The following is a 23,657-nucleotide window of genomic DNA, read 5'->3' as shown; positions in this document are numbered from 1 at the left end:
TTGTTTATAGGTATTGATCTCCTCATATAATCCTCCACAAGAGAGCAGATAAGTGCGTTTCCCAAACTGTTGAGCAGTTGATGGTCATGTGATATCAGTGGTTGGTGGTCATGTTTTATTGTGGGAGACGTGGGTTTGTGTCTCGTCACTGAGACGATGAGAGACGTCCTCTGAGCTCACAGGTCAGCGGCCGCTCTGACCCGCTCTCACACGATGATGATGACATCTGTTCTTTGCTCAGAAGGAGGCCAGATGCTGCAGGTATTCTGTTGCCAGGTTACGGTGAGGCACGGCGGCGACGGCGGCGTTGAGAGGGGGACAGTTGTCTCAGCAGTGTTTAATCACATTACATCCACTGAGTCTAATCTCAGCAGCTCTGTGAGGGAGAAACTCTCTGACTGGTATCAGTGAGCTGAACAGGACGAGCTGATCTGAGTTCAGAGACAACGGTATGAATCCATCGCCGTGGAGACGAGTCAGTCAGAAAGAGGATGCTGATAGTTACGTCACCATGTGATTAGTTGAGTAATCGCTGGTTTGGGTTTTAGTCAACTAAGATTTCTTTAGTCATATTTTAAGCTTTTTTCATGCTGAAGGACGTATTTCTAAGAAACTTGTGGAACAAACGGGTTAAATGTCAGCGTGAAGTGAGATATGAGAGTCAGAGATGAAGCAGTTCATCTCCAGATAGACTGTGATCTGAGAGGTTTGTGTGCTTCTGTATCAGATAGAGTTAATGTTGAGATAAGAGGAGATCTCGATGCTTCAGAGCGTCGTCCATCGAGCTGATGTCGTCTACAGAGAGATGCTCTATTTCTAGTACTCCTATTTGTTTGAGAACATTTGAACCAGCTCTGATAGTAATAATTGTTATTCACCTTTCTTACCTGACAGAATCCACCGGAGCGGCAGAAGAGACGCACTTTACAAAGAGAACCTGCTGCTGAGAGGCTGCACCATCCGCAACACGGAGGAGGCCGTGGGGATCGTCATTTACGCAGGTTAGACCCGCCGTCACGCTCCATATCTGACCTCTGACCTCTGACCTCCTGCTGCTGCTAACGCGCCGCGTCGTGTCCTCGCAGGTCACGAGACCAAAGCCATGCTGAACAACAACGGGCCGCGCTACAAGCGCAGCAAACTGGAGCGCCAGATGAATGTGCACGTGTTCTGGTGCGTCATCATCCTGCTGGTCATGTGCCTGTTCACTGCTGTCGGTGCGTAAACACGTCACGGTTACAGGATATATAAATAGATATATAAACTGCTGTTCTCTAAAGATTAAAACCTTCATTTCTTTATATTTAATGTGAAACTGAAGAGAATCTGTGAGTGTGTTTTATACATCTGTGTTTGTGTGTGTTGACCTTGTGCTGTTCCAGGTCACGGGCTGTGGATGTTTCAGTACGGAGATAAGAGACCCGTGTTTGACGTCCTCGGTCCAGATGGGACGGACTTATCGCCCATCATGTCTGCTATTTATCTCTTCCTCACCATGATCATCGTCTTTCAGGTACAGACACAGATAAAGACGTAAACAAGACGCTCGGTGTCATTGGGTTCATCCCACCGTGCAGCAGCATCGCCGTGAATCAGACATATTTCAGCCTCTCTGTGTGTTTGACCTCCAGATCTTTATCAGAGAGGACGAACTTCATACTTCATACTGCAGAATCATCTCTACTTTTATACAGATTTATTTTTATTAGCAAAAGGCTTCTTTTACAATTCAATTCCAACGAGTGTTCAACATTTCTTTTGTTATTAAAACAAATATTGAAACCAGAAAAATTAAATAATAAAACAGACGTAATTAGAGACGCAAGCGGCAGTTCGCGGGTTCAAGCCTTTTTTCGCTCGAGGTACTCTTGTGGACATACTGTATCTTGCAAGTTTCGAGATGATGGACTTAAGTCTGTTAATGTGTTGAGCTGAAGAACTGATTGCAGCTCCTACCTTGTGACTGGAAGATTCATTCTGCATCAGAATGGTTTGATTTCATTCATGAGGATTATATCTGACAGATTATAGCCCACTGAGTCCTTTTTACCTGCTGAAATTCCTTTAAAGGACCATTACAACTCATAGTTTTCGCCTGCCAAAAACTGATTGCAACAAAAGTCTGAAAAAGTCCGAAAAATGTCCGACAAATGTCTGGAAAATATCAACAAAAAAGTTTTTAAAAAGTCTGAAAAAAGTTTGAAAAAATGTCCAAAAAAAATTCAGAAAAATATCAGAAAAAATGTCCGACAAATGTATGGAAAAATCATCTCCAATCATAACATGTCAAACTGCAGCCCAACAGGCAACAACAGCTGTCAGTGTGTCAGTGTGCTGACTTGACTATGACTTGCCCCAAACTGCATGTGATGATCATAAAGTGGGCATGTCTATAAAGGGGAGACTCGTGGGTACCCATAGAACCCATTTACATTCACTGATCTGGAGGTCAGAGGTCAAGGGACCCCTTTGAACATGGACATGACAGTTTTTCCTCTCCAGAATTTAGTGTCAGTTTGGAGCGTTATTTAACTCCTTCATGACAAGCTAGTATGACATGGTTGGTACCGATGGATTCATCAGGTTTTTTTCGGACATTTTTGGACATTTTTTCCGACTTTTTTTCAAACATCTTTCAGACTTTTTTAGACATTTCAGACATTTTTTTTTTTTTTTTTTTTCTGACTTTTTCAGGCATTTCTTTTTCGCCTTTCTTTCGTCTTTTTTTTCAAATTTTTTGTTGCACTTTTTTCTGACATTTTCAGATTTTTTTTTTTACAAACATTTTTGGACTTTTTTTTGGACTTTTTTCTGACATTTCAGACTTTTTTTTTTTTTTTTTTACATTTTCCTGACTCTTCGGGCATTTTTCCGACCTTTTATTCAACTTTTTTTTCATCTTTATTTCCGTAATGTTTAGAATTTTAGTTGGACTTTTTTCAGACATTTTTTTGACTTTTGTTCTGACATTTTTCAGAGTTTTTAATTGGACATTTTTCTGACTTTTTTTTGGACAAAACCCCTTACACATCCAGATATCTAGAGGTCAGAGGTCAAGGGACCCCTTTGGTAATGGACATGACAGTTTTTCATCGCCAACATTTAGTGTAAATTTGGAGCGTTATTTAACCTCCTTCATGACCAGCTAGTATGACATGGTTGGTACCGATGGATTCATCAGGTTTTGTAGTTTACTATGATACCATTATCTTCACTCTAGCTTTAAAATTGAGCCGCTACAACCTAAAAATCACAAGTTGTGTTAATGCGTTAAAGAAGTTAGTGGCGTTAAACGAACGTTGCATTATTATCACGTTAACTTTGACAGCCCTAGATTATCTGAGATACTCGTCTGTGTTCCCACGTATATCATACAGTAAGTGTCTGACATGCTGACTCTCTGTCCTCTCCGTCCTCTCCGTCCTCTCCAGGTGCTGATACCGATCTCTCTCTTTGTGTCGATTGAGATCGTGAAGATCTGCCAGGTGTTCTTCATCCATCAGGACTCTGATCTGTACGACGAGGAGACCGACTCCCAGCTGCAGTGCCGAGCTCTGAACATCACCGAGGACCTCGGCCAGATGCAGTACATCTTCTCCGACAAGACGGGCACGCTGACGGAGAACAAGATGGTGTTCCGCCGCTGCACCGTGGCGGGGGTGGAGTACTCCCATGATGCCAATGGTGAGACACACACACACACACGCACACACACACGCACACACACTCTGTTATAAAACCCGTTTTACTTAATGATGTGTGTGTGTGTGTTGTCCAGCCAGGAGACTGGCTATGTACCAGGAGATGGACTCTGAGGAGGAGGAGTGTACGTCTCACGGCGGTACGCTGCCCAGGAGGGACAGCGTGACCAGCCACCAGAGCGCCCGGGTGGTGCTGCGCTCCCAGAGCACCAAGTCCCACCGCAGGACGGGCAGCCGGGCGGAGGCCAAGCGAGCCAGCATCCTGTCCAAGCACACGGCCTTCAGCAGCCCCATGGTCAGTACGTCTCGCCGTCTCGCCGTCCGCCAGGCCGTCCTCTGATTATAAACACTCCTCCGTGTCGTCCTCGGTGTCGTCCTCTGTGTCGTCCTCGGTGTCGTCCTCTGATTATAAACCCTCCTCCGTGTCGTCCTCCGTGTCGTCCTCTGATTATAAACCCTCCTCCGTGTCGTCCTCTGTGTCGTCCTCTGATTATAAACCCTCCTCCGTGTCGTCCTCTGTGTCGTCCTCTGATTATAAACCCTCCTCCGTGTCGTCCTCTCTGTCGTCCTCCGTGTCGTCCTCTGATTATAAACCCTCCTCCGTGTCGTCCTCTCTGTCATCCTCGGTGTCGTCCTCTGATTATAAACCCTCCTCCGTGTCGTCCTCCATGTCGTCCTCCGTGTCGTCCTCTGTGTCGTCCTCTGATTATAAACCCTCCTCCGTGTCGTCCTCCGTGTCGTCCTCCGTGTCGTCCTCCGTGTCGTCCTCTGATTATAAACCCTCCTCCGTGTCGTCCTCTGTGTCGTCCTCTGTGTCGTCCTCTGTGCCGTCCTCTGTGCCGTCCTCTGATTATAAACCCTCCTCCGTGTCGTCCTCTGTGTCGTCCTCTGTGTCGTCCTCCGTGTCGTCCTCTATGTCGTCCTCCGTGTCGTCCTCTATGTCGTCCTCCGTGTCGTCCTCTGATTATAAACCCTCCTCCGTGTCGTCCTCCGTGTCGTCCTCCGTGTCGTCCTCTGTGTCGTCCTCTGATTATAAACCCTCCTCCGTGTCGTCCTCTGTGTCGTCCTCTGTGTCGTCCTCTGTGCCGTCCTCTGTGCCGTCCTCTGATTATAAACCCTCCTCCGTGTCGTCCTCTGTGTCGTCCTCTGTGTCGTCCTCCGTGTCGTCCTCTATGTCGTCCTCCGTGTCGTCCTCTATGTCGTCCTCCGTGTCGTCCTCTGATTATAAACCCTCCTCCGTGTCGTCCTCTGTGTCGTCCTCTGATTATAAACCCTCCTCCGTGTCGTCCTCTGTGCCGTCCTCTGTGCCGTCCTCTGATTATAAACCCTCCTCCGTGTCGTCCTCTGTGCCGTCCTCTGTGCCGTCCTCTGATTATAAACCCTCCTCCGTGTCGTCCTCTGTGTCGTCCTCTGATTATAAACCCTCCTCCATGTCGTCCTCTGTGCCGTCCTCTGTGCCGTCCTCTGATTATAAACCCTCCTCCGTGTCGTCCTCTGTGTCGTCCTCTGTGTCGTCCTCTGTGCCGTCCTCTGATTATAAACCCTCCTCCGTGTCGTCCTCTGTGTCGTCCTCTGTGTCGTCCTCTGTGTCGTCCTCTATGTCGTCCTCCGTGTCGTCCTCTATGTCGTCCTCCGTGTCGTCCTCTGATTATAAACCCTCCTCCGTGTCGTCCTCTGTGCCGTCCTCTGTGTCGTCCTCTGATTATAAACCCTCCTCCGTGTCGTCCTCTGTGTCATCCTCCTTGTCGTCCTCTGATTATAAACCCTCCTCCGTGTCGTCCTCTGTGTCGTCCTCTGTGTCGTCCTCTGATTATAAACCGTCCTCACGTCTGTCCTGCAGGAGAAAGACATCACCCCCGACCCTCAGCTGCTGGATAAAGTCAACGAATGCAGCAGTCAGATGGACTTCATGCGTTTCCACAGCCAGCCGATGTCCCAGCTGCCCTCCGACCTCGCCGACGTCATCGACTTCTTCATCGCTCTGACCGTCTGCAACACGGTGGTGGTGTCGTCCCCCAACCAGCCCCGACACAAGGTACCGCTCACCTCCTCACATCCATCCAGGTCTATGAGGGAGCAGCAGGTTGCTCTGTATCTCTATAACCAGACGGCAGCAGGTTGCTCTGTATCTCTATAACCAGACGGCAGCAGGTTGCTCTGTATCTCTATAACCAGACGGCAGCAGGTTGCTCTGTATCTCTATAACCAGACGGCAGCAGGTTGCTCTGTATCTCTATAACCAGACGGCAGCAGGTTGCTCTGTATCTCTATAACCAGACGGTAGCAGGTTGCTCTGTATCTCTATAACCAGACAGCAGCAGGTTGCTCTGTATCTCTATAACCAGACTGCAGCAGGTTGCTCTGTATCTCTATAACCAGACGGCAGCAGGTTGCTCTGTATCTCTATAACCAGACAGCAGCAGGTTGCTCTGTATCTCTATAACCAGACTGCAGCAGGTTGCTCTGTATCTCTATAACCAGACGGCAGCAGGTTGCTCTGTATCTCTATAACCAGACGGCAGCAGGTTGCTCTGTATCTCTATAACCAGACGGCAGCAGGTTGCTCTGTATCTCTATAACCAGACGGCAGCAGGTTGCTCTGTATCTCTATAACCAGACTGCAGCAGGTTGCTCTGTATCTCTATAACCAGACGGCAGCAGGTTGCTCTGTATCTCTATAACCAGACAGCAGCAGGTTGCTCTGTATCTCTATAACCAGACAGCAGCAGGTTGCTCTGTATCTCTATAACCAGACGGCAGCAGGTTGCTCTGTATCTCTATAACCAGACAGCAGCAGGTTGCTCTGTATCTCTATAACCAGACGGCAGCAGGTTGCTCTGTATCGGCAGCAGGGTGGACGGGCTGTGGCTGTATTGTCTTTTAATATCCTCTCTGGACTCTGAGCAGCATTCCTGCTCAACATCAGCATCATCTTTACTTAAAGCACCAGAGAGCTGCTGGCAGGCTGCAGACGTCGTCTTGTTTTCCTCTGAACTGCTGGATAATTTGAGACCTTTGAAAGAATATTCAAACAAATCTTTTGTTGAACTGGTCCCAGCTGATAGACGTATCGACACCGAGCCACCAGGACGCTCTATATTCCCCCATTTCTGCTCTCATTTTGAGGATTCCTCCAGATGAACCATCTCCCAAAAACCCACAATCTTCACTCTAGCTTCAACACTGAGTATCTACAACCTATGAAAGACAGTAAAGTTTGTCTTTAATCAGTTAATTAGTTAGTCAGGTTAAATATAAGGTTCCTAATTAGGTTAATTAGTCCGTTTGTGGAGTGTGAAATTCACTTCAGTTTGTTCAAATGAAAAAGTCCCACAGCAGGAAAACATAAACTTAAATCCCACAACCCTTAAACCTTAAATTTGAATACTTAAAAAGTCTCTTGAACATTAATATTTTACCTTAAAACCCCCATAAGTGGATAAATGGTTTGCTTTAAATGACTCTTAACCTTAAATGTACCTACAGGACAGTTTGGAGCGTTATTTAACCTCCTTCATGACAAGCTAGTACGACATGGTCGGTACCGATGGATTCATCAGGTTCTATAAATGTCAAAAAACAAAGTCTGACAAATGTCCAAAAAAATTCAGAAAAATGTCTAAAAAAAGTCACAAAGAAATCAAAAAAGTCTGAAAAAGGTCAAAAGATGTCAGAATAAAAAAATGTGAAAAATGTCCGAAAAGTTAAAAAAAAACAAGGTCTGAAAAATTTCCCAGAAAGAAGTCTGACAAATGTATAGGACAATTAGCTTCACACCAAAAGTTCAAAGAACTTAATCCAAAAAATGTTTAGATTTACATCTAAAATCCTCCAAACTTTGATTAAACTGTTAACTGTTAACTGTAAATGGTTAAACTGAATTAATAAACTCTTAATAACTGTCGAAACTTTATATTTGTTTTACAAATTTAAGGAACGAAGCGGGACACGAACAGGTGACTTTCACTTCTTATGGATATACGTTCATTGCTGGAGCTGCCTCGGTGTCAAAGGGTAAATAATAATAATTAATGCTGCTGAGACGGCTGTAAAACAGGAATACTGTGTAGAACGCTGTAAAACAGGAATACTGAGTAGAACGCTGTAAAACAGGAATACTGTGTAGAACGCTGTAAAACGAGAGTTACGTATGTAACTACGGTTCTATGAGTTCTGGATGACTGCCAGAGGCAGTGTTTAACACTGGATGTTATCCATCTCGCGCACGCGCAGGTCGAGTATTTAATATCAACAAAGTCACATGTGACCTGGGATGACGTAGTTTATATAAGCCCACGTCATCATCAGAGATGTCCCTCCAGAATCTTCTCGCCAAGATTCCGAGTGACAGCCAACTCTGGCAGTCATCCAGAACTCATAGAACCGTAGTTACATACGTAACTCTCGTTCTATTTCGTTCTTCCTGACTGCCAGAGGCAGTGTTTAACACTGGATGACGACTACCAACGTAGTCACGAGGAAAACCCACCTCACCGGGAATGGCCTGTGGATTCCTGAAAGACCACCGATGCTACTGCATGGGGAGCAGCAACATTGACCCTGTAAAAACGGGCAAAGGTGCATGGAGTAGCCCAGCTGGCCGCAGCGCAGATATCACTTAGGGGGATCCCCCGTAGTGCTGCCCAGGAAGTGGAGACACTCCTGGTGGAGTGGCCTCTGATATTAAGAGGTAAAGGCAGTCCTTTTGACCTGTATGCTTCCTCAATGGCCTGAACAATCCACCTGGAAAGCCTCTGCTTGGACAGGGTGTGCCCTTTCCTATGGCCCCCATAGCAGACAAACAGACTATCAGAGCGGCGAAAGCTCGCAGTCACCTGTATATAATGCCTTAAGGCCCTCACTGGGCAGAGCAGTTCTGCTGACTTAGCATCTTCACCCTGTAGGCATGAAGGGTCATAAGCTGCCAGCTCAATGACCTGATTAGAGTGGGCCGGAGCCAACCTCTTCGGGAAAAATGATGGGTTAGGCCAAAGTGCTACCCCTGTGCCATCCGAGTTCCAGCGAATACACGTTTCACTCACTGACAAGGCGTGAAGTTCACTCACACGTTTTGCTGATGCCATCGCCAAAAGGAAAGCAACCTTTACTGAAGACCACTCCAGCCCCGACTGATCCAGAGGCTCGAAGGGGGGGGAGACAAAGGGCTTCTAGCACCAGAGGCAGTTCCCACGAGGGAACCTTGACAGCCTGCGGGGGGTTCCGCCGCTGGGCTCCTTTAAGAAATCGGGTCACCAGAGTGTGAGACCCCACGGTCTGGTTATCCACTCTGACATGCCCGGCTGAAATAGCAGCTACATAGACCTTCAAGGTAGAAGGAGAGAGTTTCTTCTCCAGCAAAGACTGCAAAAATCTCAGTATTATTGGCACAGAGGCACTCTGAGGTATCTCCTCATGAACTTTACACCACTCTGAGAATATTTTCCACCTGTTGGCATACAGTGCCCTGGTGGAGGGTGCTCTTGAGTCAGAAATGGTTTGAATTACCGCCTGGTCACATACCCTTAGGAGTGGGTCCGGCTCCTCAGGGGCCATACCCAAAGCTGTAGGCGATCCGGGTTCGGATGCCAGATGCGGCCCCCCAGCTGTGAGAGCAAGTCTTGCCTCTTGGGCAGGCACCATGGAACTCCGTCCAGAAGCCTGTGCATCCCTGGAAACCAGGGTCTCCCCGGCCAGTTTGGGGCGACCAACAGGAGTCTGTTGTTGCCGTGCTGTATTCTGTGTAGCGTTACTGCTATCAGTGGGAATGGTGGGAAGGCATAGAGGAGGCAATCTGGCCATGGGTGTGCCAGGGCATCCTGTCCCAACGGGCATGCTGTCTCCGTCAGGGAGAACCAAAGAGGGCAGTGCGTTGAGGCTTCTGAGGCAAACAGGTCCACCTCTGCTGCGCCATATTTGCGCCATATCTCCTCTACCACCTCTGGGTGGAGCCTCCACTCGCCCGCGGGGGGTTTCTGGCGGGAGAGAAAGTCTGCCACCACATTCTGTGGCCCTGGCAGATACATGGCCCTGAGGCTGGAAAAACAAGGGAAAGCCCATACCAGAAGTCTCCGTGCCACCTGTAGCAACCGGGTTGATCTGGTGCCCCCTTGCCGGTTTACATGGTAGACAGCTGACTTGTTGTCGGACCGTACAACAACATGCCTGCCTCTCAAATGTGGTAGGAATTTGCGAAGTGCCAAATATATAGCACGGAGCTCGAGCACATTTATGTGCTCCGCCGCTTCCTGTGCTGTCCAGAGCCCCCTTATCGCTCTGTGCTGCCATACTGCCCCCCAGCCGGAGGGCGAAGCATCGGTCACCACCACCTCGCGACGTGAGGGAATCGAACCCAATGAGATGCCCCTGGCCAGATATGCCCCGGCTCTCCATGGCCGCAATGCAAGGAGGCATCGGCTGGACACCCTGACTCTCTTGGATCTGTGGGACTTTGGATCTAATTGGAGACAATTGATCCAAATTTGGAATGGCCGTAAGTACAGGAGGCCCAGTGGCACTACTGATGTTACTGACGTCAACATACCTAACAGCCTGAGAAACAGGCTGTACCTCAACCTCCTGTTCTTCCGGAACCGGAGGAGGAGCTGGAGTATGGCGTTTACTCGTCTTGGTGTTGGGAAGGCCAGCATATGGCGGGAGTCCAGAGTTAAACCAATGAACACTACCCTTTGGCTGGGTATGAGACAACTCTTGGCATGGTTGACGGTAAGGCCCAACCTCGTCACGTGATGCAGAAGGGACGCAGTGTCCCGCTCTGCCTGTTCCCTGATCAGAGCACAAATTAGCCAATCGTCCAGGTATGGGAGGATAAGCATACCCCTGGCCTGCATTGGGGCGAGTGCCGCCCTCATGCACCTTGTGAAGACCCGTGGGGCAAGGGAAAGACCAAATGGGAGCACCTTGAATTGGAAGGCCTTGCCTTCGAATGCGAAGCGCAGGTACTGCCTGTGAGATAGTGCTATTGGGACGTGAAAGTATGCGTCCTTCAAATCGATGGATGTGAACCAACTGTGCCGTGTCACGTTTTGGAGCACATCTGCTGTACTCAGCATGTGGAAGGGCAACACCTTCAGAAATGTGTTCAGCCCTCGTAAGTCCAGTATAGGGCGAAACCCACCCTCTCTCTTTGGAATCAGAAAATAAACTGAGTAAAACCCACCTTGCTGTGTCTCTTGCCCCAGCTCTTCGATGGCACCCTTCCCCAGGAGGGTGGATATTTCTTGTCTGAGTGCCTGGGACTTTGTGGGATCTCTGACCGTGGTCAGTCTGATCCCACTGAAAACTGGGGGCCGGCGTCGGAATTGGAGATTGTACCCTTGGGAAAGCGTAGCCACCACCCAAGGGTCTGAAGTGCTGCTTTCCCAGCAGCTGAGTTGCTGCTGGGAGAAGCGTCCGACTGCCGGCCCCGGGGCATCAGGATCTTCCCCTCTGGCCCTTTGGGTACCTGGGGGGGCGATACCCTGACCCCCGACCCCTTCTCGCTTGAGGCACCGGCCGTGCCGGAGCCTGCGAGGTCCTCGGGTACGTATCAGGACGAGCTGGAAGCCGAGGGCGACTGGTACCACCACCCTGTGGGGGCCGCTGTCGCAATAAAGGCGTAGGTTCCCGGAAGCTAGCAAACTGCTGCCGAGTCTGGTTCGCCTGGATTCCCCGCTCCAAGGCCTGCTGTGCTGCTGGGCCAAACAGCTCCCCCGGAACCACGGGGAGAGTGCGGAGGGCTCTCCGGCCCGGCTCCGAAAGCGGAGATTGGGCCAGCCATACCTGCCGGCGAGTCAGCGTAAGGGTCGACATTAGTCTGCCAAGCTCCCTTGTGATAAGACCGAACGCCTGCAGGGATGCATCACTGAGGCTCTGGACGGAAGCATCCACGCCAGCAGCTTGCAGGGACTGGGACAAGGATAGTATCAGGTGGGAAAGAGAGTTTCCAAGACGGCCCATGCGTGCCGCTGTTTCATAAGCCTTGACTAGAAAGTCGTCTGTGATGCGACACTGGGGCCTGGGACAGCGAGCATCAGGCCTCAAGACCTCATTGGGAGACACAATAAGGGCGGCAATAGATGGCTCCACTGCTGGCATCTTACCCAGTCCGTAAGTGTCAGCGTTCTGCATTGAAGCTAAGGCCCTGCCGTCAGTGGTGTGGTGGGAAAGCGATTTCGGGTCTGGCCAGCATTTGTGGAGCTCCTCAATGTATGGCTGGGAGGGTGGAACAGAGAAACCCGCCAGGGGCGGGGCCCACCTAAAAAATGCACTGGATGAGGTGCCCGCAGTCGGGGCCTCATCCAAGCCTAAGCGTGCCAGAGCCATACGGACCACTGGCTTAACTGTCGCTGGAGCAGACTCTGAGTCTGCCCTGGACCCACTTCCTGACTGCTGGGAACAGGTGTCAGAAGCGTGGGAGGAGGCTACTAGCTCTCCCTGTCCAGGCCGGTCCTCACAGAACTGGCTACAGGAAGCCCTCGTAGACAGGGCATCCTCATCCCATCTCAGTGGGGTAGGTGTCATAGCCTGCGGGCTGTCATTCTGGGTTGCGTTCACCCTGCCTGGCTGAAGGTTAAGGAGCAGCGCTTTAATCTCAGCAAACTCTGATGTTAGCGTGTCGACCTTAGTTGCCAAACAGTCCACTTTCCGTGCCTTTTTTGTAGGTGGGGCCCCCTTAGGTGGGGCGCGTCTCCGCCCACTCCGTGCATTTGAAGGTACACCCGATAGGGGCAACTGGAACTCGAGCTGCTCTTCTAGCTCAGCTAATCGAGCTATCTTCAGCTCCCGTGGCATAAAACTACAATTCATGCACTGACTGTCGGACAGCCCCTCCCTCAGGTGTACAACACCGAGGCATGTGGGGCATTCATCATGGCCATCAGTAGCTAGCAGTGGAGCCATGCAGGCACGGCAAACATGCTCACCTAACATGGTGCTGCTGATATTTATAATAATTCTTAGTATTAATTTTATACTCTTATATTTAATTAAATAATGTATTTATCTTACTAATATAATGTGTTTACTTAGTTATGCAAATCATTGGTTACACTGGAGTGAAAGCACTCTCTAGTAACAGAGAGAAAAAAAATTACATCAATTTGCTTAACAGCAAACTGTCTCAGTAACTAGACACTAGCTTTGAACTAGGACTGTTATTATACAAAAGACAGGGGAGATAATAACTTCCCCTTTAACAGCAGCCACAAAATAAGTTAACCCACAAGCGAAATCACTTACTGGGGAGCGGTCGCTCTATCTATCAACAAAGGAGATGTCTGCTTTAACGAGCGAAATCACTCGCTGCTGAGCAATACACACTGTAAAAGGAAATGAATTAGCCGACAACAGCCTAACGGGGCTCGTTGTCCGACGGAGGCTCGCCGATACTGTAGCGCAAACACTTAGCTCGGCGGCAATAAACAATAAAGGAGACCGAAAACAGACTCCTATCAACAAACGTAACTTAAACTCTAACGACGGGAGGATATACTCACCTTGTTATCCTAGCTCACCTGTCGTTAGCCTCGCTGAATTGAACCGGCGAAAACACCGGTGTTACAGCGTCTAAAGTGTTAGAGTGTAGCCGTGATTAACTAATCGCAGCCCTTGGAGGACGAAACCGTAGCTCCAACCATGCGGTTGCAGGGCTTCCAGCGAAAAGTCAACGGCTTATCTCTTTAATCAACCTGCATTCGCGGATTACCTGCCGCGAGAAGATTCAAGGGACATCTCTGATGATGACGTGGGCTTATATAAACTACGTCATCCCAGGTCACATGTGACTTTGTTGATATTAAATACTCGACCTGCGCGTGCGCGAGATGGATAACATCCAGTGTTAAACACTGCCTCTGGCAGTCAGGAAGAACGAAATAGAACAGGAATACTGTGTAGAACGCTGTAAAACAGGAATACTGAGTAGAACGCTGTAAAACAGGAATACTGTGTAGAACGCTGTAAAACAGGAATACTGAGTAGAACGCTGTAAAACAGGAAAACTGTGTAGAACGCTGTAAAACAGGAATACTGAGTAGAACGCTGTAAAACAGGAATACTGAGTAGAACGCTGTAAAACAGGAATACTGAGTAGAACGCTGTAAAACAGGAATACTGAGTAGAACGCTATAAAACAGGAATACTGAGTAGAACGCTGTAAAACAGGAATACTGAGTAGAACGCTGTAAAACAGGAATACTGTGTAGAACGCTGTAAAACAGGAATACTGTGTAGAACGCTGTAAAACAGGAATACTGAGTAGAACGCTGTAAAACAGGAATACTGTGTAGAACGCTGTAAAACAGGAATACTGAGTAGAACGCTGTAAAACAGGAATACTGAGTAGAACGCTGTAAAACAGGAATACTGAGTAGAACGCTGTAAAACAGGAATACTGAGTAGAACGCTGTAAAACAGGAATACTGAGTAGAACGCTGCATCAGTATCAGATCATTAGAGACTCATTCTACTGAAGCACCGACCTCTCAGTTCATCTGTTTTTCTTCTCTTGAACGTGGGAGTAGTTTTCCATCTTTTGACAAACAGAAGTGAGATTGTTGCTGGTTATTTTTCCTGATAAAGGAAGTTCTGGTTCTGCATGTAGTCTTTGATGTGCTCGGTCCCGTCCCGGCCGTGTATCCGTGTTTTGTTTGGTTCAGTGTGAGGCTGGGTGTGGTCGTCCTGTTCAGAGGTGATATATATCCTCCATCTCCTCGCCTCTCCTCACCACACACTGAGCGCCACCAGCTCGCCGTCCTGCCGGTCAGACGCCTCAGATGAAGCTGCACGCGGTGACGTGTTATTCATGGAGTTTGTGTTTGGAGGTGATCTGATAAGACGGGAGGAAATGTAAATCTGGCTGAGAGTCAGTCTCTGTTTCTGCTTCTGTTGTTGTATTGTTTGTGCTTTTCTGTCCTTTGTGCCAACGTGATTGTTCACGTTTCATTATGATGCCCTTGTGGCTAAACCCCCCCCCCCCTCCATGATTTATATCTATATGTGTGACTCCTGCTGCCAGCCGGCCTCGGTGTGAGTCACTCTCTCTGCTATTGTACTAAACCACCTTGGGATAAAGGGTCATACCCAGAGGTGCATTTACATCTGTACCACTAGAGCTGGGCCCGGTTCCTCTACAGCTCAAATCATCATGAAACCCACTTTATGAAGATCGAGAGATGTTTCCAAGAACCAGCTTAACATAATACTGATTACCAGGGCTGGGACGACACACCCATCTCCTGATTCAATACTGTCACCATACATGGGTGCAGATTCACTATGTATCACGATTCCATATTCTGATTTATTGTGATTGTCCGAAAAATGTCCGAAATATGTACCGAAAAAAAAGTCGGAAAAAAGTCTGAGAAATTTCAGAAAAAAAAGTTAAAAAAAAAAATGTCCGTAAAAAGTCCAAAAAAGGTCCGAAAAAAAGTCGGCAAAATTTCCCAAAAAAAGAAAAAAATATCTGAAAAATGTCCCAAAAAAAATTCGTAAATATTTCCGAATTTAAAAAAAAAAAAAAAAAAGTGTGAAAAATCTTGGAAAAAATTTCCGACTAATATCAGTAAAATGTCTGATTGTTGATTGTCGATTAGTTGTCAACTATTAAATTAATCACCAACTATTTTGATAATCTATTAATCAGTTTGAGTCATTTTTTTTAAGGAAAAAAAGTCTAAATTCTGATTGCAGCTTCTTAAATGTGAATATTTTCTGTTTTCTTTTTGGGCTGCAGCTAACGATTATTCTCATTGTCTATTGGTCTATAAAAATGTTGATCAGTGTTTCCCGAGATGACGTCCTCAGAGGAGGCAGCCCTAGTTTACTTCCACCCAGTAACGTGAGCTCTAAAAGGCTGAACATGAAGCTTCATCATAATAATAATAATAATAATAATAATAATGAGAGTAATAATAATAATAATAATAATAGTAATAATAATAGTAATAATAATAGTAATAATAATAGTAATAATATCTGTATTTGTGCTACCTGCTGCAGCTGCAGGTGTGATTGTCTCCGTCCTCTCTGTCCTTCAGGTCCGGATGAGGTTTGAGCTGAAGTCTCCAGTGAAGACCATCGAGGACTTCATCAAGCGCTTCACGCCGAGCCGCCTGACCTCCGGCTCCAACAGCAGCAGCTCCTCCAGCCTCATCACCAACCGCTCCTCCAACCGGGGCTGCTCCAGCGTGCTGTCCTCGCCGTCTGCAGAGAGCACGCTCACCAAGCTGCACGAGGAGCAGACGCCCGGGGGCCTGGAGCACGCCTTCAGCGCCGTCCCGCCGTGCTACGACGGGAAGCCCTGGAACCCGGAGGACGGCGAGCTGCGCTACGAGGCCGAGTCGCCCGACGAGGCCGCGCTGGTCTACGCCGCCAGGGCCTACAAGTGCTCCCTGGTGGGACGCCTCCCGGACCAGGTGACCGTGGAGCTGCCGCACCTGGGGAAGCTGAGCTTCGAGCTGCTGCACACGCTGGGCTTCGACTCCACCAGGAAACGCATGTCGGTGGTGGTCAGACACCCGCTGACGGACCAGATCACCGTCTACACTAAAGGAGCCGACTCCGTCATCATGGACCTCATCAGACCCCCCGACACAGGTAAGAAACACGCTTCATACAGGTCTGTCCAGGTAGGAAACACTCATCATACAGTCGCATCAGACAGGTGTCTCCAGGTAGGAAACACGCTTCATACAGTCGCCTCAGACAGGTGTGACCAGGTAAGAAACAAAAAGGTCTAAAGAAATGTCTGAAAAAGTCCGAAAAATCTAAAAGTTCCTGAAAAGAAAAAAAAAATTTCCGACATTTTTTTTTTTTTTAAATGTTAGAAAAAGTTAGAAACGTATGAAAAAAAAGTTTTAAAAAAAAATGTCCGAAAAAATATCCAATTTTTTTGTTCTTTTTTTTTAAGTCACAAAAAAGTCAGAAAAATGTCTGAAGTTTTTTTTTAAAAAAGGTGTCCGAAAAAGGTCTGAAAAAAACTCCAAAAAATATCCGGAAAAAAAGTCGGAAAAGTGTCCGAAATTTTCTTTTTTTTAAAAATGTTAGAAAAAGTTAGAAACGTGTGAAAAAAAAGTTAAAAAAAGTTTGAAAAATGTGAAAAAAAACACAGAAAATGTTACCAAAGAATAGTTTAAAAAAATGTCTAACAAATGTCTGAACAAAGTAAGAAAAATATCGAAAACAATTTCCGTCAAATGTCGGGAAAAATGACCAACAAATCCAAAAAAAGAAAAAAAAAAAAAAGAAAAAGAAAATGTCAGAGAAATGTTTAAATAATGTTTCGTTAATTATAATTGTTCACAAATAAAAAAAATTATGACGAACAGTTCACTTATTATTTTACAAAAAGGATGTGAACGTTGTATTGATAGATGACAGCACCTCCCTCCACTCCCCCGTACCGTCGTTGGCGCGTCCAGATGTTCTCCACATAGTTTTTATGTTCATACGGTTTATGAGGCAGAAACGCTGCACAGTTATGAATCTCCCAGAGAACCTGACATGGAGACGGCAGAGGAGAGTACCGGTAGCAATCGAGAAGTGTCGGTACCCAAGAAAAAGTCCGGTGAGTACCGGTGAGTACCGGAGAGTACCGGTGAGTACCGTGAGTACCGGCCCACTGTGAGCACTGATCCTAACATGAAGGTGAAGTTAGAGGTCGTTGATAGATGATGACGCTGCTGTCAACATGGTGTGGTGATTGAAGTGGCGTGCTGCATCACGTCTGCGTCACGTCTCCTCCAGAGTTGATGAATCGAGGCTGTGAACTCGCGGTCGGCTACAGATCATCTGATGTCGTCTTCACACATCAGCTAAATTAAGAATATTTACTACTCCATCCCAAATGATGGAGAGTTTCCAGTCGTCGCTGCTTCACGTGTTTTGTGTTAAATAGTGATTATTCTGTGTGTCTGAGGGTTAACATGCCCCCCCCCATACCTTCCACTAATGTCAACATATAGGTGACACGTTATGTAAGAACTCATTTACCTTTAAACCACTTCCTTCCGCTGTGTGAAGTTAAGACGTTGTTCCGTAGCGTCCTGCTGACGGTGACGGTGCAGCAGCTCGTTAATATTCCAGGCACACAAAGAGACACTTTTCACTAATGCTCTGTACACACTCACACTCACCAGCACACATCTGTCCACGGCTGCTTAGTGAGCCGCTTCACACCGAAGGACGAAGGAAGACTCCGCTGATTTTACACATGAACTTTAGTGTGTCACATGGAGAACAATTTGTCCTGTAGAGTTATTTATATATTTATATATTTATATATATCTATATATATTTATATATATATAGATATATATATATAAATATAAATGTTTTTGTGAGGGAGCTTTGGCTTCAGTCTGAGTTATGATCCGAGCACTTTCACACCTTCATCTGTTTGTTCACTTTAAATGAACTCTTTGTCCGTACGGTTCAGCTGAACTCTGATATTCAACCAGACTGAGACCATGTTGTGGTTTTATTAGGGCCGTTAATCAATTAAAATAGTTAATCACAATTAATCACATTTATTATCTGTTCAAAATGGACCTTAAAGGAGATCTGTATCTAATACTCTTATCAACTATGTCTGTATGTCTATGGCAATAATCTGGCGATACGATACGTATCATGATACGGGTTAGGGGTCACCAATCAATATATTGCGATTTTTTTTTTTATCTAATATTAGGAAAACTCTCATAGTATAAAGAACAAACCACCATATGAATAAAACTCTTTTATTCAATCAGAACAGTGGGATCTGCTGTCATGTTTAATCTTTATTTAAGTAAATTAATCTGGAGTTTGGCCCACATCCAACGCCACCAAATAAACTCTTGTTTCCAGGATCATTTAAAGGTTCGCTTGTGCTTCCAGCTCATAAACTTTGTCTTTACCAACCACCATTTTCTCTCGAGTGTCCGATCGATACCGAGTACCTCGACTCCCAACAGAGATGAGAAGAAAGTGAGATGGCTCACTCCGTAGCTTCTTCAGTCATCAGCTCTGGAAAAACAATGAGTTTGATTATTTTTTATCGGGCAAGTGAGTTGCTAGATTTACTAGCCTGACGTGGCGTTTTACTTGCCCCGGGGAATCCTTATTGTTAGACACGCTAATAATAAATAAAAGGAACTGATAACCTGTTTAAAAGTAAAAAAAAATGTCTGTCAAATTTCCGAAAAAAGTTTAAAAAAAAAACCGTCTGAAACATATATGAAAAAAGTCAAAAAATCTGAAAAATAATCAAAAAAAAATTTGAGAAAAAATCAAATAAAAGTCAGAAAAATGTAAAAAAAAAAAAAAAAAAAGAAAGAAATGTCTGAAAAATGTCCGACAATTTTTTTTTTTTTTTTTTTTTTTTAAAAAGCCAGAAAAATATCCAACAAATGTCCGAAAAAAGTAAAAAAAAAAAGAAAAAACGTCTGGACAAAATCTGAAAAAAAGTCTAACAAATATCCAAAAGAATATCCAACAAATGTCCAAAAAAAGTTAAAGAAAAAAAGTCTGAAAAATGTCTGTGGAATGTCCGAAAAAAGTAATAAAAAAAAACGTCAGGAAAAATGTAAAAAAAAAAAAAGGTCCGAAAAATATCTGAAAAAAAATCAAAAAAATGTTTGAGAAAAGATCTGACAAATGTCCAAAAAAAGTTTAAAATATGTCTGAAAAAGTCTGGGAAAAAAGCCAGAAAAATGTCCTACAAATGTCGGTTGTTGAATCCTGCATGATGCAGATTTTTTATAATATACAACTATCAGAATAATGTGCTTATAATAATAAATAGAAGGAACTGATAACCTTAACCCCTACGATCCTCATTGTTTCCTCTCTACTCATCTTGTTCCGGCCTGTTTTCCAGCTGACGTGAGGTCTATATGATTTATTGTATTGATTTTTCCATTAAGAGGACCAGGCCGGTCTCTTTGCATTGAGGTTGTGCTGATTGTGGTTTATCATGTTTAAAGCCGTCTATAGAGCGATGTGTGAGCCGGCACCATGCTGACGTTTATAGTTTAAATTCACAGAGTTCATAAGAGCAGAGGGACTCCATCAGGACCGGCGTCCCCCCTGCTCCACCATGTGTCCCAGTCCAGCTGCTCTAATGGCCGACAGGGTGTGTCCTCCTCCTCACAGACAGCTCACTACTTTGTTTCCCCGTCGGGTGAAAGCAGCCAGTTAGAGCTCAGTATGAGCTCCATAAAGGCTCCATTCAGTCTAATAACAGAACACGTGGTGGTTCTGGAGGAGGACCGGAGACCCTCTGGGTTCACAAGTTACTGTGTCATGGTGACGCAACTCCAGTCTCACTGCTGCAGCACACTCCTGTTTAACAGATAATCCACCTTAAAACACAACTTAACTCTAGTCTCACTGCTGCAGCAGACTCCTGTTTAACAGATAATCCACCTTAAAACACAATTTAACTCCAGTCTCACTGCTGCAGCAGACTCCTGTTTAACAGATAATCCACCTTAAAACACAATTTAACTCCAGTCTCACTGCTGCAGCAGACTCCTGTTTAACAGATAATCCACCTTAAAACACAACTTAACTCTAGTCTCACTGCTGCAGCACACTCCTGTTTAACAGATAATCCACCTTAAAACACAACTTAACTCCAGTCTCACTGCTGCAGCACACTCCTGTTTAACAGATAATCCACCTTAAAACACAATTTAACTCTAGTCTCACTGCTGCAGCAGACTCCTGTTTAACAGATAATCCACCTTAAAACACAATTTAACTCCAGTCTCACTGCTGCAGCAGACTCCTGTTTAACAGATAATCCACCTTAAAACACAACTTAACTCTAGTCTCACTGCTGCAGCACACTCCTGTTTAACAGATAATCCACCTTAAAACACAACTTAACTCCAGTCTCACTGCTGCAGCAGACTCTTGTTTAACAGATAATCCACCTTAAAACACAATTTAACTCCAGTCTCACTGCTGCTGCAGACTCCTGTTTAACAGCTAATTCCACCTTAAAACACAACTTCATGTCATTGATTTGTCTTTTTCACTGATAGAAAATCTTCCACTGTTCGTGAATTTAATTATATTTAGATAATGATGACACAACAGACAGATTGACTCTCTGACACAATCAAGTTATTTTCATTATTAATAGAATTAAAGCTGCAATAGGCATTTTTGTTCATATTAACAGTGGATGGAATAACTCTGAAACAGAGCCAGCTTGTTAGGAGAGTTACTAGAGGCTGCGTAGGGCCTCACTAACATCACTTATTGTAGGTTTAAAGGAGCTCTAGTAGTAGAGTTTACATTCAGTGTCCCTGAGGTCGAATGGCGCATTCACACAAGAGAGAACAAAGGGAACTTTACGCGTGGCGTTATTACACACAAAGTCAATGCAAAGAGGCGAATAGACACAACCGTGAATGATGTGACGTGAAATTTGCATCATTCACCTATTTACGGGAGTTGAAATATTTCAACTCAAGCGAGGAATTGTTGTGTCGCTGTGTGGTGAAATAGGAAATAAATCTAGTGTGTGTCTGTGGTCACCCAGAGCTACGATAGTACATCATATCTGTACAGAGACCTGTCCGAAAAATGGCATAAAAATATTCTAAAGATATCCGACAAATGTCTGAAAAAAGTCCAAAAATTGTTCGAAAAAAGCAGAAAAATGTTCAATAAAAAGTCTGAAAATAAAAAAAAAAAGTCCAATAAATGTCTGAAAATTTTTAAAAAAAAATCCGTCAAATGTCCGAAAAAAAGTCAAAACATTTGTCAGAAAAATGTAAAAAAAAGTCAGAAATTTAATAAAAATCCAATAAATGTCTGAAAAATGTCCAAAAAAATACATCAAATGTCAGAAAAAATGTCAAAAGATTTCTGAAAAAAACTCTGAAAAATGTCTGACAAATGCCCGGCAATAAAGTCAAAAACATGTCCGAAAAATGGCAGAAAAATATCTGACAAATGCCCGAAAAAAGTAAAAAAAAATCCAATAAATGTAGTCCATCATCTCTGTCCAGAGAGCGGACCAAACTCTGTGTAGAACCCACAGACTGTCTCTGGTAGAAACTACAACGTCTCTAGATGACGTCATGTTGAGTGTTGATGGAGCAGCTGCGTAGCCTGGCTCTGATCCATCCAGACTCCATTCAGAAAACAAGCATTTTAAAAGTTGCCTGCTTGTCGTCATGGTAACGGACCTGACAAAGCATGAATTCAGACTTTTTACTAATCAGCATCATTATGTAGTTATTTCAGCATCATTTTCATCTGTTTATTGATATTAAATCACAGCTCAATCTGTTTATTTTGGGTTCATACCGCAGTAGAGATGTGTGGCTGCTAGATACAGTCAGTGCAATAGAGCTGTATGTGAATACAGCTCGCCGCCGGGTGACGGTATGAACCCAGAAACGACGGCGTTTGGTTTTCTGACGTATCTGGGACTTGGTTATTGGTGTGAATGAAACATAACAAACGTGCTGAATGTATTTCCTTCCTCATAGAACAGTTACAGTGACCTACATTGTTTAAATCCATGTAAACGTGCTTGTAGTCTTCTTCTTCTCTGCCTTTGTTGGTGCATTAGTGTGTTTCTTTACACCTGTTGACCAGTGGAATAAAGTGCACCCATTGGCTGGGATGAGTACTACATCACCACAGAGGACGCCAACGGGGAGCTGCACATAAAATCATTGCTCTTTAGTGTTTAATGGTAAAAAAAACAACCTCCTGAGGGAACTTTCAACATGCAGGACACAAATCCTATTTTAGGTGGATTTTCCGAATTTCAGCAGAAGGAAAAATAAACATTGTGTGAAGTTCCACCTCAGGCTGTAACGCCGCCAGGTATTAGTCAAACTCCTGTTTCCTTGGAAAGACTTTTTAATTCTCACATCCACAGAGGAGAGAGAGTTTCTGTCACAAACAACAAGAATATTAGTGAACACGGTGAAACTGACATATTACTTATTAGGGGTGGGAAAAATCCATTCATCTATGTATCGAGATTTTTTTATTATGATTTCTAAATAGATGTTTTTAACACCAGAATGGATATTTGCTTCATGTGAGTCTATGTGGAGGTAGAAGGAAGTTACCGCTTTTATTGTGGTAGTCTGAGTAACGTGACGTCATATCCGTTCCGTATCCGTCAACCAAAACAAACCTCAGAGAGTCTAAAACGTTGGAGGGTCAGCGTGGATACGACCTGCACCCTCCCATGTTAAATCCAGCGTGGTAAACACTACACATCCAGGAAAGGATGGAAACACTTTGGGTTTCACACATTGACAGGAAGAGCAGAGCTAGACAGAGCAGAGCTAAAGCTGCATGCTAACTCTGTCACGGACAGGAAACGTTATCGCATCTGAAAAAAGTCGAAAGATGTCCAAAAAAAGTCAGAAAAATTAGAAAAAATTCCAAAATATGTTACAAAAAAAGATGTTCGATAAAATGTCCGGCAAATGTCCGAAAAAAATGTCTAAAAAATGTCCGGAAAAATGTCTGAAAAATTACCAAAGAAAAGTAAAAAAAATGTCCAATATTCGACAAATGTCCAGAAAAGTAAAAACAACATGTCCAGAAAATATCCGAAAAACGTCCGATGTTTAGCTCTGCATGACGCAGATTTTTTATAACCTACAACTATCGGAATAATGTGCTAATAATAAATAAAAAATGCAGTAAAGGATGGAAACACTTTGGGTTTCACACATTGACAGGAAAAGCAGAGCTAGACAGAGCAGAGCTAAAGCTGCATGCTAACTCTGTCACGGACAGGAAACGTTATCGTATCTGAAAAATTTCTTTAAAAAAAAGTCAGAAAAATGTTACAAAAATGTCACAAAAAAAGATGTCAGAAAAAAGCCCGAAAAATGACAGAAAAAAGTAAAAAAACAAAAATGTCAGAAAAAAGTAAAAAATAATATCCAGAATAAGGTGTTAACAAAGGGAACTGTAGATACA

General features: G+C 44.9%; 1 protein-coding gene across 3 annotated transcripts in view; it reads left to right on the top strand.

The window, feature by feature from the left end:
• atp10a (ATPase phospholipid transporting 10A) overlaps positions 1-23,657 on the top strand; it is a 55,525-nt gene that overhangs the window by 16,193 nt on the left and 15,675 nt on the right. For all 3 annotated transcript variants that reach the window (XM_037771048.1, XM_037771046.1, XM_037771049.1), the window contains exons 5-11: positions 895-1,001; positions 1,086-1,217; positions 1,383-1,513; positions 3,432-3,684; positions 3,779-3,996; positions 5,542-5,736; positions 15,740-16,298. In XM_037771048.1, coding sequence (XP_037626976.1) covers positions 895-1,001; positions 1,086-1,217; positions 1,383-1,513; positions 3,432-3,684; positions 3,779-3,996; positions 5,542-5,736; positions 15,740-16,298 — 1,595 coding nt within the window. The remainder of the gene's footprint in view (positions 1-894; positions 1,002-1,085; positions 1,218-1,382; positions 1,514-3,431; positions 3,685-3,778; positions 3,997-5,541; positions 5,737-15,739; positions 16,299-23,657) is intronic.

This window comes from Sebastes umbrosus, chromosome 5 (genome assembly GCF_015220745.1).
Source record: "Sebastes umbrosus isolate fSebUmb1 chromosome 5, fSebUmb1.pri, whole genome shotgun sequence".
In the NCBI taxonomy this organism is placed as follows: Eukaryota; Metazoa; Chordata; class Actinopteri; order Perciformes; family Sebastidae; genus Sebastes; species Sebastes umbrosus.
Note: the sequence above shows the minus strand (reverse complement) of the source record. Positions and strands in the feature narration are given on the sequence as shown.